Source organism: Panthera uncia, chromosome A2 (genome assembly GCF_023721935.1).
Source record: "Panthera uncia isolate 11264 chromosome A2, Puncia_PCG_1.0, whole genome shotgun sequence".
Taxonomy (NCBI): domain Eukaryota; kingdom Metazoa; phylum Chordata; class Mammalia; order Carnivora; family Felidae; genus Panthera; species Panthera uncia.
The window spans coordinates 7,238,839-7,251,885 of NC_064816.1; the positions used below are offsets into that span (position 1 = coordinate 7,238,839).

General features: G+C 54.6%; 1 protein-coding gene across 2 annotated transcripts; it reads right to left on the reverse strand.

Moving 5' to 3' along the window:
• Positions 1 to 3,755: 3,755 nt before the first annotated feature.
• Positions 3,756 to 12,715, reverse strand: KEAP1 (kelch like ECH associated protein 1). Of its 2 annotated transcripts, none has more exons than XM_049642409.1 (6): positions 12,106 to 12,715; positions 9,199 to 9,884; positions 6,388 to 7,073; positions 5,105 to 5,310; positions 4,652 to 4,828; positions 3,756 to 4,491 (listed from the first exon to the last, which is right to left on the reverse strand). In XM_049642409.1, exons 2-6 carry the CDS (start codon positions 9,835 to 9,837, stop codon positions 4,325 to 4,327), a joined length of 1,875 nt encoding a protein of 624 aa, XP_049498366.1. In that variant the 5' UTR covers positions 9,838 to 9,884; positions 12,106 to 12,715; the 3' UTR covers positions 3,756 to 4,324. The 2 variants fall into 2 exon arrangements, with proteins under 2 accessions (XP_049498366.1, XP_049498364.1); XM_049642407.1 differs by lacking the exon at positions 12,106 to 12,715 and adding an exon at positions 11,723 to 12,092.
• Between the last annotated feature and the right edge of the window lie 332 nt (positions 12,716 to 13,047).

Here is a 13,047-nt window from a genome sequence, read left to right on the forward strand (position 1 = left end):
CAGGAAAGAAAAATTCCCTAAATAGATAAATCAAGTTCATGAATTGAGAGACCTAATGTTGTAAAAATGTTCTTTCTCCCCAACTCAATAATTTGAATGCAACCCAATTAAAATTCTGATTTTTCGTTGAATTTCATTCATCACAGGAATAAATAATGCAATAACAGAATAGCTCAGTTTTTTTTTTAATAGAAAAAGGGAGAAAGGAGTTATTCTATATATTAAGACACGTTATAAAACTGTAGTAATTAAAATGAAGTTGATGCAAAAATGGATATTTAGGGAAAACAGCAAAGAGTCAATAAAACAGAAGAGAGGTCCCCATGCACTTATGAGAATGTTCTATATGATTGGGATAGCATTTCAAAACTATGCCTAAAGAAGTAATGAGTCAAGAAATTGTTTGAAAAATAAATGGTTGAACAGCAGTAGCTATCCATACAAAAAAAAAAAAAATCCCACTAAATTCCTACTTGATACCATTCATACCAACAATTCCTGTTGGATTTAAAAATAGTAAAAAACAAAACAATAATATCGGAGGGAAAAATATTACCAAAATTTCTTAATTTCTCTATTATTCAGGATTCTTGATTTTAGCAGAACCAACAAAAACAAAGTCTGGTTAACTAAGGCAGAAACAATTTATGGGTAGGAAGCTGCAGAAAATGGTGAGAACCAAAAGTCCTTCTTAAATATGACACAAAATGGGAGAAACACTGAGAGTGATACATTTGATTGTGTGAAATTTATAAAGAGCTTCTAGAAACAGTAAGGATAGGGTTTGTTACCACCATTTTGGAGGACGATCTGGCAGCATCTAAGGAAAGCTGTGCTTAGCCTACAATCTAGGAAGTTCCACCTCTTAGCCCCCTGGAGAAATATACACATTTGTGCCCAAGGAGACATGGTTAAGAGTGGGCATTTCGTCCTTATCTGTAATTCTGAGAAATGAAAAGACCTAAACATCTGTCAGTAGTGGAAGAGATAAAACACAACATGGGTAGCTGGTAAAAGGAATGTGTGACATCGCACATGGAAAGATCTAGAAGTCTGAGGAGGAAAAGCAAGTTGCAGAATAATACAGGCAACATTGTGCCACTTTTGTAAGGAAACACAGAACATTACTTACTGCATTGTGTGTGTGTGTGTGTTTAACTTAGAGGGGGCTAGAATGGAGAGATAGTAATATTTCAGCTCAATCTATAATGCTAATTTTTTAAAGTTAATACTTAGGTATTTAACAAAGAGAAATGAACATGGCCCACAGGGCCCCATCTGACACCATGTTCCTACTCCCTCTCAGAGCTTCATCCAGACTTGCTTCCCAGTGCCTCAGGACCTTTGCACATGTTTCCTCTGTCCAGAATCTTGCCCCTCCTTTCTCCACCTAGTTGATGCTATCAGTTCCTTTGGATTTCTGTGGGAAAGCCAACTGCTCAACAATGCTTTCTCAGGGCCTCTGACCTAGGTCGAGCTCCTGGCTTTCAGAAAGCTTACCTTTGAGCTTAATTACATACGTATTTTGTGATTATGAACTCTAACTCTAGGAGAAAGAGGCAGTGTCATGTTTGTTTCTTACTGTGTCTGAACACCTCACTTCACATCTGGTAGAGTAGCCATTCGAGAACTGGTTGGAAGCATTAAAGCCTAAAGGCTAGAAAAATAGGACTGTGTACTTTCCTAAAACAGTTGTTATCTTGAGGCCTCAAAGCTGACACACCCCAAAACACTGTCACTTCCCTTCTGGAACTGCGGCCTCCTCAAAGGTTCTCTACCTCTGGCTGCTTAAGGTTGAAGCCACCCAGGAGCATTCCTAATTCTCTGCCCTTCTTATCTAATCAGTCTCTCCACCAGTAGAGTCGACTTCTCTCCACTCCCACAACCTAATCCAAACTGCCATCCTCTCTCACCAGGCTAATGCAATAGCTGCTTGGCCTTCCCCGGTGCGCTCCAGGTCCCAGCCACGTCCACGCGGCTTCCAGAGCCATCGACGTTCAAATGCAAACCTCACCGTGACCCTCAGCTGCCTGCCACTTAGCACGGTTTTAACATTGCTTCTGCAGCCTCTGGCTTACCTGGAGAGTTGGCCCGGTTTCCTGGGGACTGGGCGTCCTGGGACGCCAGGCTTTCAGTGTTCAGACCGGGAATGTCCTGGGCAAACCGGAACGAGTTGGAGGCCCTGCTCCACTGCTAGGCTATAATCTCCATGAGGGCGGGAATCGTTTGGGGCCTGTTCACTACCGTTGCCCCAGTGCCCAGCACAGCAAGGTCTTTTTTAAATGGCTGTTTTTGCGGAGTTTGAAAGGGAACGTAAATACTTACCTTTGTTGGGCCAGCAAGCTTACACAGGGCCTGTTGCCCAGTAGGTGTCCCAAGTACCATTTTTGCGGGTAAGAAACTGCACCTGACTGCTGATTCCCGAATTGCTTTACTGAATCAGCTAAACCTGACCTCCAGAGGGGGGAGGAGACGCCACTCTGGGACAGGCCGTGTGGCTTCTGGCCACTGAACTACATGCAAATTCCCCTGGACTCTAGATTCGATCACTGTTTCCAGAACCACCGATCTACACACTGACCCCCACGGGACCCCCTTCTATCCCTTCTCACGATCACAGTGGCAGAGCTGCCCGAACCACTCTACCACTGAGTGGCCACGTGACCTCGGGCAAGTCGCTTCTCGGAACCTCGATCTGTAAAGAATTCAGGCTTGCCCTTCCTAGAACCCAGCACTCTCGAGCATCAAATCATGTGTAGAAACACTCTGCCAATGCTAAGAGGCTATCCAGATGTTACATTTGCAACTTCTAGTTCTCCCCCATCCACTCAGTGCAGCCAACGTAGACTTGTTTTCTGCTTCCAGGAAGCGGCCCAGCCAAGACAGCCTTCAGGTGAACTGAGTGAATGAAGCTGAACAGATGGGCAGTTAGGCTTTCCCTGGAAGGGAAGGAATCAAATGTTTCCTGGCTCAGCTACTTGGGAGAGCCTATGAAATTCCTCATAGTTGAGGTCATACTTCTTCCCTCTTTGCTCCACTCTCCCAGCACAAAGAGAGTTAATCGGCTTAAGAGATCCAGGCCAGGGACGCCTGGGTGGCTCAGTTGGTTGAACGTCCAACTCTTGATTTCGGCTCAGGTCGTGACCCCAGAGTCGTGGGATCAAGCCCTTCGTTGGGCTCTGCACCAAGCGTGGAGCCCGCTTAAGATTCTGTCTCCCTCTTCCCTGCTTGCATGCTCTAAATTGAAAAATAAATAAATAAAAGAGATTGAGAGAGAGAGAGAGAGAGAGAGAGAGAGAGAGAGAGAGATCCTGGCCATATAATGCCTTCACAGGAATTGTTTAGAAGAGACCAGGCTATATGGAGCCTAAGAACATTCCCAAGAACCCCTTTGTCTTTTTAATACCCAGGCGCCAAAACAAAAGGCTCAGTCTGTGTGACTGAAGCACATAAGAATGACTGGATAGATTTTCAGTGACCTGGAAGGCATGTTGGGATGGTTTGCCTTACAATAGAGCTCCAGGGAGCCCTAAGAGAGGTGTCAAGGAGCTGGGTCATTGTCTTCAAAGCAGCCAAAAGTGACAAAGTGAGCCCTGTGTGGCCTGTCTACTGGGAGAAAGATGCCCTACATGTCAAGTTGATGGGCAGAGATAACGGGCTGCTTTCAGATTCAAAGTCGAAATCAAAGACTTTGGATACATCTCAGAAGACTTCTTTCTGTCCCCAGGTTCGAGACCTCCAGCTGAGAGCCCGGGTGGAAGACACTAGTTAGTTTGTTCTTTATTTTCATTGGAAAGTTATATGGTTACTTATCAACAAAATTGACTGTCCAGGGCAGAGATATCCAGTGGTTTCTATGTACAGGACCATCCCTGGGGTCCACACCTCTGCAGAGGCCTCACCCCTCGAGGCCTCAGTCAGCTCCTTCCCAGGCCTCCAGGAACCAATCACAAAGACACAAGGAACAAAAACGGCCCGACCTCGGCACCTGCTTTCACCCCAAGGGGAGGTGGCAGCTGCTGGTATGGGCCGCGGGCCTATTCTCAGGGAGTGGGTGCAGGGGCCTCTCTCCTGGGAGCCTGCCCTCATGCCTCCCCTGCCCAGAAAGGCTCTCTTGGACATTCCTGGGACTACTCTGACAGGCTCGTGGGTCCCACTCTGGCCTTCTTTTCTCTCTACTTGTCATTTTAACACCGAGGCATCTCAGCCTCCCATCTTGGAGGATAAGCATTTGCTCTGGCGCCTTTTCTTTTGTCCCTGTTTTTGTACAAAAACAACAATACTCTCAATCGGACCGTTTTTTTGCCCAAGAAACAAAAGTGGCTCAACAGGTACAGTTCTGCTGGTCGATCTGCTTTCGGCAGGGTTCCATGGTGACGGCGACACCCACCCCGCTCCGGCCGGATGTCATGTGGGTCACCTCGCTCCAGGTGTCGGTGTCTGGGTCATAACACTCTACACTGTCCAGGAACGTGTGACCGTCGTAGCCTCCTGCAGGGACAGCAGAGGACACAATCACCCCCTCTGAGGGCAGGGGAAAGAAAGAGGGGGGAGGACCCACAAGAAGCCTTCCTGCTGGGATGTGAGCCCACCCCCAAAAGACGGGGCTAATCAGTTCTCTCCACCCAGGTTTCCGCCCCCAGGGCCTCACCCAGAACGTAGATTCTTCCCTGGTGCACAGTAATCCCCAGGGCGCTTCGCCGATGCTTCATGGGAGCTACAAAAGTCCACGTTTCTGTCTCCACATCATAGCGCTCCACGCTGTTCAGCTGGTCCTGACCATCGTAGCCCCCCGCAGCATAGATACAGTTGTGCAAGACACAGACTCCTAAACCGTACCATGCAGAGAGGGTGACTCCGGGGCCTGGCACTGGGGGCCTAGCCACCACCTTCTTGGGGGCGCCCTCCCCTCTCCCCTCTCCCGGGAGACCCTTTAGAAACAAAGCCGCGAGAGAAGAGCTTGGACTCGGTCAGAATCGAGCTCTTCTGTGTGTGCCACAGGGTTTAAGATCAAAACAGGAAGCCTTCCCCAGGCCTGGCCGAGTTTCATTCTCAGGAGTGGGAGGGTGTCCCTCCACCGTCCCCTCCCGCAGCCCCCACCCACCTGCCCCACTTCGGATGGTGTTCATGGGTGCGATCATCCGCCACTCGTTTCTCTCTGGGTAGTAACACTCGGCTGAGTTGAGGCGGTTTGTGCCATCAAAGCCCCCAACGGCATAGAGCAAACGGTTGAGGACAGCCACTCCCACCCCGATCCTTCGAGTCAGCATTGGGGCCACCAGGTGCCACTCGTCCCGCTCTGGCTCATACCTGCAAAGGAAGGACAGCGACAATGGCAGTCGCAGCTGACCTCGGGGGAACACGTACTGTGACCCGATATTCTGCCAGTTCTGTAGGCACTCGAGCTCTCTCATCCTTCTAGCTATTCTGAGGGAAACTGAGGCTCACAGCCCTCATCTGTTCAAGGTTACGCGTACGTGCGTTGCATGCCGGTGGCCACGCCCTGCCCCGCGGCCAGGCCCCGTGCTGTTATGTGTCATCCCACCCAAACCGCACCCAGCCTGTTGGGCAGGTGGTCCCCGTTGCCATCTCCCGTCACCTCCGGGTGACAAGATGGAAGCACAGAGGGATGATACGGCATGTCCAGGGTCGCCAAGGACGTGGCGCTGGGGTTTGACGCAGCCTTCTAAGACACCAGAATCCTAACTCTAGCAACTAGGCTACCACGCAGGATGGTTTTTGCCCAAGTGTGGGGCTTACTTAAAATTCCCATTGCCCAGCCTCACTCCGAGCCCACCTCCGATGCCAGGTCTCCAGCAGTGGGCTAGGGAGTTTGTTTTAACAAGTGCTCCAGGGGAGAACTGTATCCTGGATCACACTTCTGCAAGAGGAGAGGGCAGAGGACTGGCTGTGCAAAAGCAGAAAGACCAAAATACTCAGCTTCTAAACGCAGGGTCACCATGCAGTTGTGCAGGTTGTGCACTGTACAAGGGTACCATATCCCAGGGGCACCTTCCACACAGAACACCTCGTACATCTGTTTATTATGGCAATTTTGAGGCAGATGGCAGCGAGGTGTCATGGTTTAATAAAATTAGCATTTTACAGTAACTTCAAAATCATAGAACTCTTTCCAGACCTGCAGAAGAAGAGTTGTATGGGTTTGTGACAGCCCTGTAGGCAATTCCCGGGCCCAGACACATCATCCAAGGTCCCTGACCCTACATCTCCCAGGAATTTAGCTTCACCTGGAGGCGTCCACTCCCTGAAGGTAGGGCACAGAGAGACAGGCACTCGACAACAGGGGAAGTCTCCACATCCCAACGGGTTGGGACCTGGTAGCAATGGGACCCTCAGCGTCCACCCCGTCCGGGCCCTGCCACTCACCTCTCCACACTGTTGTGGTGGATGCAGCCATGGGAGCCACCCACGGCATAGATGTGCCCGTCGATGACCCCAACCCCAATCCGATTGCGTGGCACGCTCATGGGGGCACAGGGTGACCACTGGTTGGTCATGGGGTTATAGCAGTCCAGGGCGCTGGAGTCGGTGTTGCCGTCGGGCGAGTTGTTCCGGCCACCCACGGCATACAGCAGCCCGCCCACGACGCAGCCCGCCAGGCCACTGCGAGGCACCTGCAGGTCCGCCAGTCGGAGCCAAGTGCCATCGCTGGGGTTGTAGGCCTCCAGGTAGCTGAGCGACTGGCGGAAGTAGCCGCCGGCGGTGTAGATGAGCCGGCCCACTTTGGGCGCCCGGCAGGGCATCACCTGCGTGGGCTTGTGCAAGGTCAGCTCCTGGAAGATCTTGACCAGGTAGTCCTTGCAGCGGGAGTCCGCCTGCAAGATCTCGCACTTCTGCAGCTGCATCTGCAGGAAGCGGGGTGTCAGCGAGTGGCATCGCACGGCCCTGAGCAGCGCCTGCACGTAGAACCGCCGCTGCTCGCAGTCGTACTTGACCCAGTTGATGCAGGCGTGGAAGACCTCGGACTCGCAGCGCACGTTCAGATCGTCTCGGCTGATGAGAGTCACCAGCTGGCAGTGGGACAGGTTGAAGAACTCCTCTTGCTTGGCCACCTGTAGAGGGCATTACCGTGACAGGCTGACTCCCGCGTGCCGCTCCCCTGAGCCCGCCACGGCGGCGCGATTGGGGGGACACGTCTCTCAACCTGCCTCGGACAGTCTCAGTTGCCAGTCTGGTAAAACGGGGATTTGAACGGTATAAACTTCACAGGTCGCGAAGATTAAATGGGCTGGTGCCACACACGCCAGGCGTATGGGACGTAGGCACTCAGGTAAACGGGCAAAGAGACGATGTACCACGTACCTTTTTGTTTCATTTTGTGCTTGACCTACAAGGTTACCCGTTTGTTGTCTTTTTTAAACAACCTTACTTTTTCTTTGTTTTTCTTTTTAAGTTTCTTTTTTATTTAAGAGAGACAGACAGTGCAAGTGGGGGAGGGGCAGAGAGGGAGAAGGAGACAGAGAATCCCGAGCAGGCTCAACACTGTCCGCGCAGAGCCCGACCCGGGGCTCGAACTCACGAAACCATGAGATCGTGACCTGAGCTGAAACCACGAGTCAGCCACTTGACCGACCGAGCCATCCAGGCACCTCTGACCTTACTTTTTCAAAAGGGTAGATTGGCTAAAAAGGAAAAAGTAGCAGCGCTAGAATGTTCTAGAAAAGTGTAGGCTCTAAAGAAGAAGGCTGAGCTACAATATGGCCCACTACTTTCTAAGTAGGTGACTTGGGCAAATACCTGAAACGCTCCAGGCCTTGGTTTTCTTCCTCTGTAAAGGGGGTTTGTGTTAGCAGCTACCTCACAGCCGGGCGAGGTAGCCAACTATATAGTAGGGTAGACAGGGCCCCAGGCAAGTATTTCTTGTCAGGTACCAGTCTATAAAAGCAATTTCAGTCAGCCCACATCAGCAGGCCACCAATGCTCTGGTAGGTACCCCAAGCCCATGCAATCCCTTTAAAGAAACATTATGCAAGCCTGTCGGAAAGCCCTGCTCACAGACCGCCTTTCTGGAAGCCATAGGCCCTAGGACCAGTGCCAGAGGTCCACAGGGCATCTGGTCAACCCCACATGTGTGGTAGAAGGGAGAACATCTGTCCCTTAAGGGGAGAAATGGAAACCAGGGCACTATCTACCCCAGCTGATCCTAGCCCCTGGAGGAGGGCTTTGAACATTTCCAGGAAGAAGGGGCGCCTGGGTGGCTCAGTTGGTTGAGCCTCCGACTTCGGCTCAGGTCATGACTCACAGTGTGTGAGTTCGAGCCCTGCATCAGGCTCTGTCCTGATGGCTCAGAGCCTGGAGCCTGCTTTGGATTCTGTGTCTCCCTCTCTCTCTGCCCCTCCCCTGCTCACACTCTGTCTCTCTCTCAAAATAAATAAATATTAAAAAATTTTAGAGAGAAAGAAAGAAAGAAAGAAAGAAAGAAAGAAAGAAAGAAAGAAAGAAAATTTTCAGGAAGGCACTCTAAACCACGGGACTCTCCAAGGCTTGGGACCTGGGGTACAGCCCTCTTGGGCCAGACCTAGGGGTGGTACTTCCTCTTAAGAGATTTGAGAAAATCCAACGCTTTGAAGAATGGAAATCACTTAGAACCGGGGTTGGCCCAGCCAGGGCTCAACAAACACTTATGATTAGCATCATCCCAAGGGCACAGCCACCAGTGGGTGCCACCCAAGAATTTGGGCTCATCACTGTGATTTTATAAGGAATCTGTCATTTTATGCTCACAACTTCCTCCACTCAAAAACGAAAATGAAACCAAGAACAGTGTAAGGACGACACTGCGTCGACCAAAGAAAACTCGTCTAAGGGTCACATCTGAGGGAGGCAGCATGTCACGGGTGTTCCATAAAGATCTGCTGACGGCCTGAAGCATCGGGCCCTGCTCCGCGCACCCCAGGGCTGAGCTGCTGTCATGTTCCCTGCATGGGAACGAGCTTCATGGGTCCATCTTCGTGGGTCACTGCCTTCTCTTGACCCCGGAGAAGTCAGTGACCCACGAAGATGGACCCATGAAGCGCTCGCCTTCCTCGGCTGTTTCCCAGAGTCACCCCAGATGTGTAGACTAGGACCCCAGAACCCTGTTTTTCTCCAGCTCCCTGATCTGACCCTTGTCCATCCGTCGCCGGTCCTTCCGACACCGCCCCCAAGCCCTGCCTTACGTCTCCCCCCACCACTCACCTCTCCGAAGTGCATGTAGATGTACTCGCGGGCTCGCTGGTGCAGCTCGGCACAGCCGATCTGTTCGGCGAAGTTGGCAATGCCAATGGCGTTGCTGGGGTCCAGCTGCTGCACCAGGAAGTCGCTGCAGGCGCGGACGACACTGTCGATCTGGTACATGACGGCGCCGTTCATCACGTGGAGCACGCACTTCTCACCCATGGAGATGGAGGCCGTGTAGGCAAACTCAATTAGGCGCTCCATGACCTTGGGGTGGATGCCCTCAATGGACACCACCTCCATGCCCTGCTCCCGCAGCCCGTTGGTGAACATGGCCTTGAAGACAGGGCTAGATGAGGCCAGCACCACCTTGTGGGCCATGAACTGGGCGGCCGGCGCGTCCTCGTATTTGACCTGCAGTGTGACATCACACAGCTGCTGGCTGAGCCGCAGCTCGTTCATGATGCCAAAGGCCTGCTTGGTGTGGTCCTCTAGCGTGTAGCTGAAGGTGCGGTTGCCGTGCTGGGAGGGCGTCACCTCGGCTTTGCACTCGGTGGAGGCGTACATCACCGCGTCCCCTGCCCCCTCGGGGCGCTGTGACCTCAGGGGAAGGAATCGGGTGCGGGCCCCAGCCCCGCTAGGCCTCGGTTCCGGCTGCATGGGGTTCCAGGTGACAAGGGACAACACCACCACGGGCACTCAGAGGCCTGGAGGAGGGAGAGCACAGGGCTGGGGCAGGGCCTGGGGTCGGGCCTCCTTTTATAAGATAAAGCGACTCCTAGACCAGTTTTCCTTCCCAAGCCCAGGCGAAGCAACGTCCGTTTGTGCTAACTGCCACGTGGCCCCACCAGCCCAGGATTCCATCTTAAAAACACGGGTCAGACGATGTCCCTCCCTTGCTCAGAATCCCCCCACAACCCCCCGTGGCACAAAGGGTAAAACCAAACTCTTCAATGGCCTCGTAAGCCCTACACAGTCGGCCTCCGTCCCCTCTCCCCTTGGCTCACTCTGTTCCAGCTTCCCTTCCCTTCCTAGATAGAGCATGTCTATTTTTTTTAATGTTTATTTATTTTTGAAAGAAAGAGAGAGAAAAAGCATGAGCGGTGGAGGGGCAGAGAGGGGGTGGACAGAGGATACAAGCAGGCTCTGTGCTGACAGCAGAGAGCCCGACACGGGGCTTGAACCCATGGACAGTGAGATCATGACCTGAGCCAAAGTCAGTCAGATAGAGCGTGTCTAGCTCCTTCTTTCATTCTCCTCACCAACATTTACTGAGTATCTACTGTGTGCCAGGCGCTGTTCTAAGCACTGGAAACACAGCAGTGAGAAAGGGGCATAAACTGTGCCCCCCCCGGAGATGATGAGGGATGGGCCATGAGTAAAATAAGCAAGAGTTGAGTATAAATTATGGTTATTTAAAAAAAAAAAAAAAAAAAAAAGACGACAGCACTGTGATAGTGTGACTTGGGGCAGTTACTTTAAATCACGCAGTCCAGGGCTCTGTTAGAGCTGAGACCAGAAGGATGTACACACCAAAGGGATGTTCCAGGCAGAGGGAAGGGCAAGGGCAAAGGCTCAGAGGCAGAATGAGAGAGACAATCTGGGGACTGGGAGGAGTGTAATGAGAGCTACTGACGACTAAAGGGAAGGTTTCCCATGAAACCTGTGGAGTCTGGAGGGCCGGGCCATGAGCTGCCCTTTTGAAAGGTCCTTCAGGGAGAAGCCGGGGAAATCTGCAAGAGGCTCCCCAGGTTCTCCATTTATCTTTCCCGGGCTCCGCGCACAGTCATCTCCTTCCTGTTTTATTTCCACCGCAGCACTTGTCAGAAACCGAAATGAGCTCCGAGCTCCGAGGCTTGCTCTGACGGATGGCCCAAGCCCCGGGCCCTCAGCCCCGGCGCTTCAGAAGGCAGGGAGCCCTGCGTAGGTCACGGTGGTGCCCACCCTCTCGTGTGCCTCCCCCACGGCCTGCCCGGGGCCTGGCACTGCTCAGGGGTCAGTAAGCGAGTGGCTGGCTGACTGCCCGCTTCACTGTGCCTGCCAGAGCACCCTCCTCCACCGGGGCCCAGGGCGCCGCTTGACCGCCTCTCCCCGGCTGAGGCCCCTGCCCTGCCTCCTGGTCTTTGGCCAGTCGGTCAGCGGTGCCCCTTGGACACTGGACACTTCCCCCCACGAAGCAGATAAGTGCGGGGGGGGGACTGCGCATGCCCTGCCTGAGCCGCCACCGAGGCCTGGAGAAGGGAGGAAGTGACCCCCGCCGCAGCCTTTCGACTGCCGACCCCAGGGCGCAAACCAAGCTCCCCAACGCGCCGCGCTCCCCGGCAGCCGGTCCGAGGGGCACTCCCTGGGCCTCTCGCCCGGCTTGCGTAGCTCCCGGGCCACCCCTCGAGTCGCGCCGTCCAACAAAAGGCCAGGACTCGAGCCGCGCCCTCCGCGGGGCCGCGGGAACCCCAAGGCGACCGGGCCCGCGGCGCCCTGTCCCCCGACCCCCGGGGCCCTCCCGGCCCGCGGCGCCCGCAGCCCGGGCGCAGGCCGCCTCACTCACCCCGCCATGGCCGCGCTCGAGCTCCGCCTCCGTCGCCCAGGCCCGGGCGCCTCCATCGCTGCGCGCCGGGGGGAGGCGCGGAGCGCGCGCAGGTCACCATGACTAAGCAGAGCCGGGCGCCGGCCGTGTCAGAATAAAAGTCCCCGCGGCCCCGGGGCCTCGGGCGGCGGGGACGGCAGAGGGGCCGTTCTCCCCGCCCCCGCTCCCGCGGGCGTTGGCGGAGCAGCGCAGCCCCAGCGCGGCGACCGCTACGCCCGTCACTACGGCGCGGCGCACCCGGCCGCGTGGTCGGAGCCGCCGTGAATCAGCCCCGGGTTCGAGGCCCGGAGCGCCCCTGCCTGCACCGGAGATCGGTGGACAGCCCTCCCGGCCGGCGCGCTCACCTCGGCCCCCGCGTAGCCTCGTAGCTCTCGCCGCGAGGTGGGGATGCCCGGGGCGCCGCGGCGGCTCCGGGCACAGTGGTGCCACCCGCGCGTAGAGCTTCCGGGAAACCCGAGGGTCCGGGGCCCGGCCGGGGCGGCTCCCGCCTAACTTTCGCTGTGGGGGGCCTGAGGGCGCCTCCGCTGTCGGGGGACCTTGGCTCCGGGGCCGCAAGGCCAGCGGGGTCTTGGACGTCGGGTGGGGGGCGGCCTCGGGAAGGCCTGGAAGGAGGCGGGGAGAGGGCGGGGAGGGCGCGGCGGGGAAGGAGCCGAGATTCCCCGCCCTTCCCGCAGGTGCCCGGCGCCCCGGAGCGAGGAGCGGGCGAGGGCGAGGGTACACGGCCGGGCGGGCGCGGTCCGTCCCCGCTTCGCACTGTCCCTTCCATCCGTCCGATTCGGTCGTCTCAGCTGCGCGGGGCTGCTCTGCCCGACCCGCTCTGCTCTCGCGAGCCCCACACAACCCAGGCCTCACGGTCCAGCGGCCGCCGGATCCTGCTAGAATTATTTACCTAGTTGGCTTTTCCTTGCCTTTGTTTTTCAGTCCCCTCCAATCTAGAGGCGCGTGAAGCTCGCCTGCGGGGGTTTGAAGCCCGGCCCCGCCACTCTACCTCTGTAGGGATACTTCCATAACTCAACTTCTCCACTGTTCAGTTTCCTCTGTAAAATGGTTACTAATACTAGCAGCCACGTGAGGACCGAATGCGAATGCTGGTGCCCAATAGATATGAACAATTGTTATTTTTCATGGTAACGGATGCTGATTCATCATTTTTGCTGATTATGATATAAAGTTAATTTTTAAATGTATTTTATTTATTTATTTATTTGCACGTGTGCACAGGGACGGACAGAGGGAGAGAGAGACTCTTAGGCAGGCTTCGCTCCCAAGAGGGAGCCTGGGGAGAG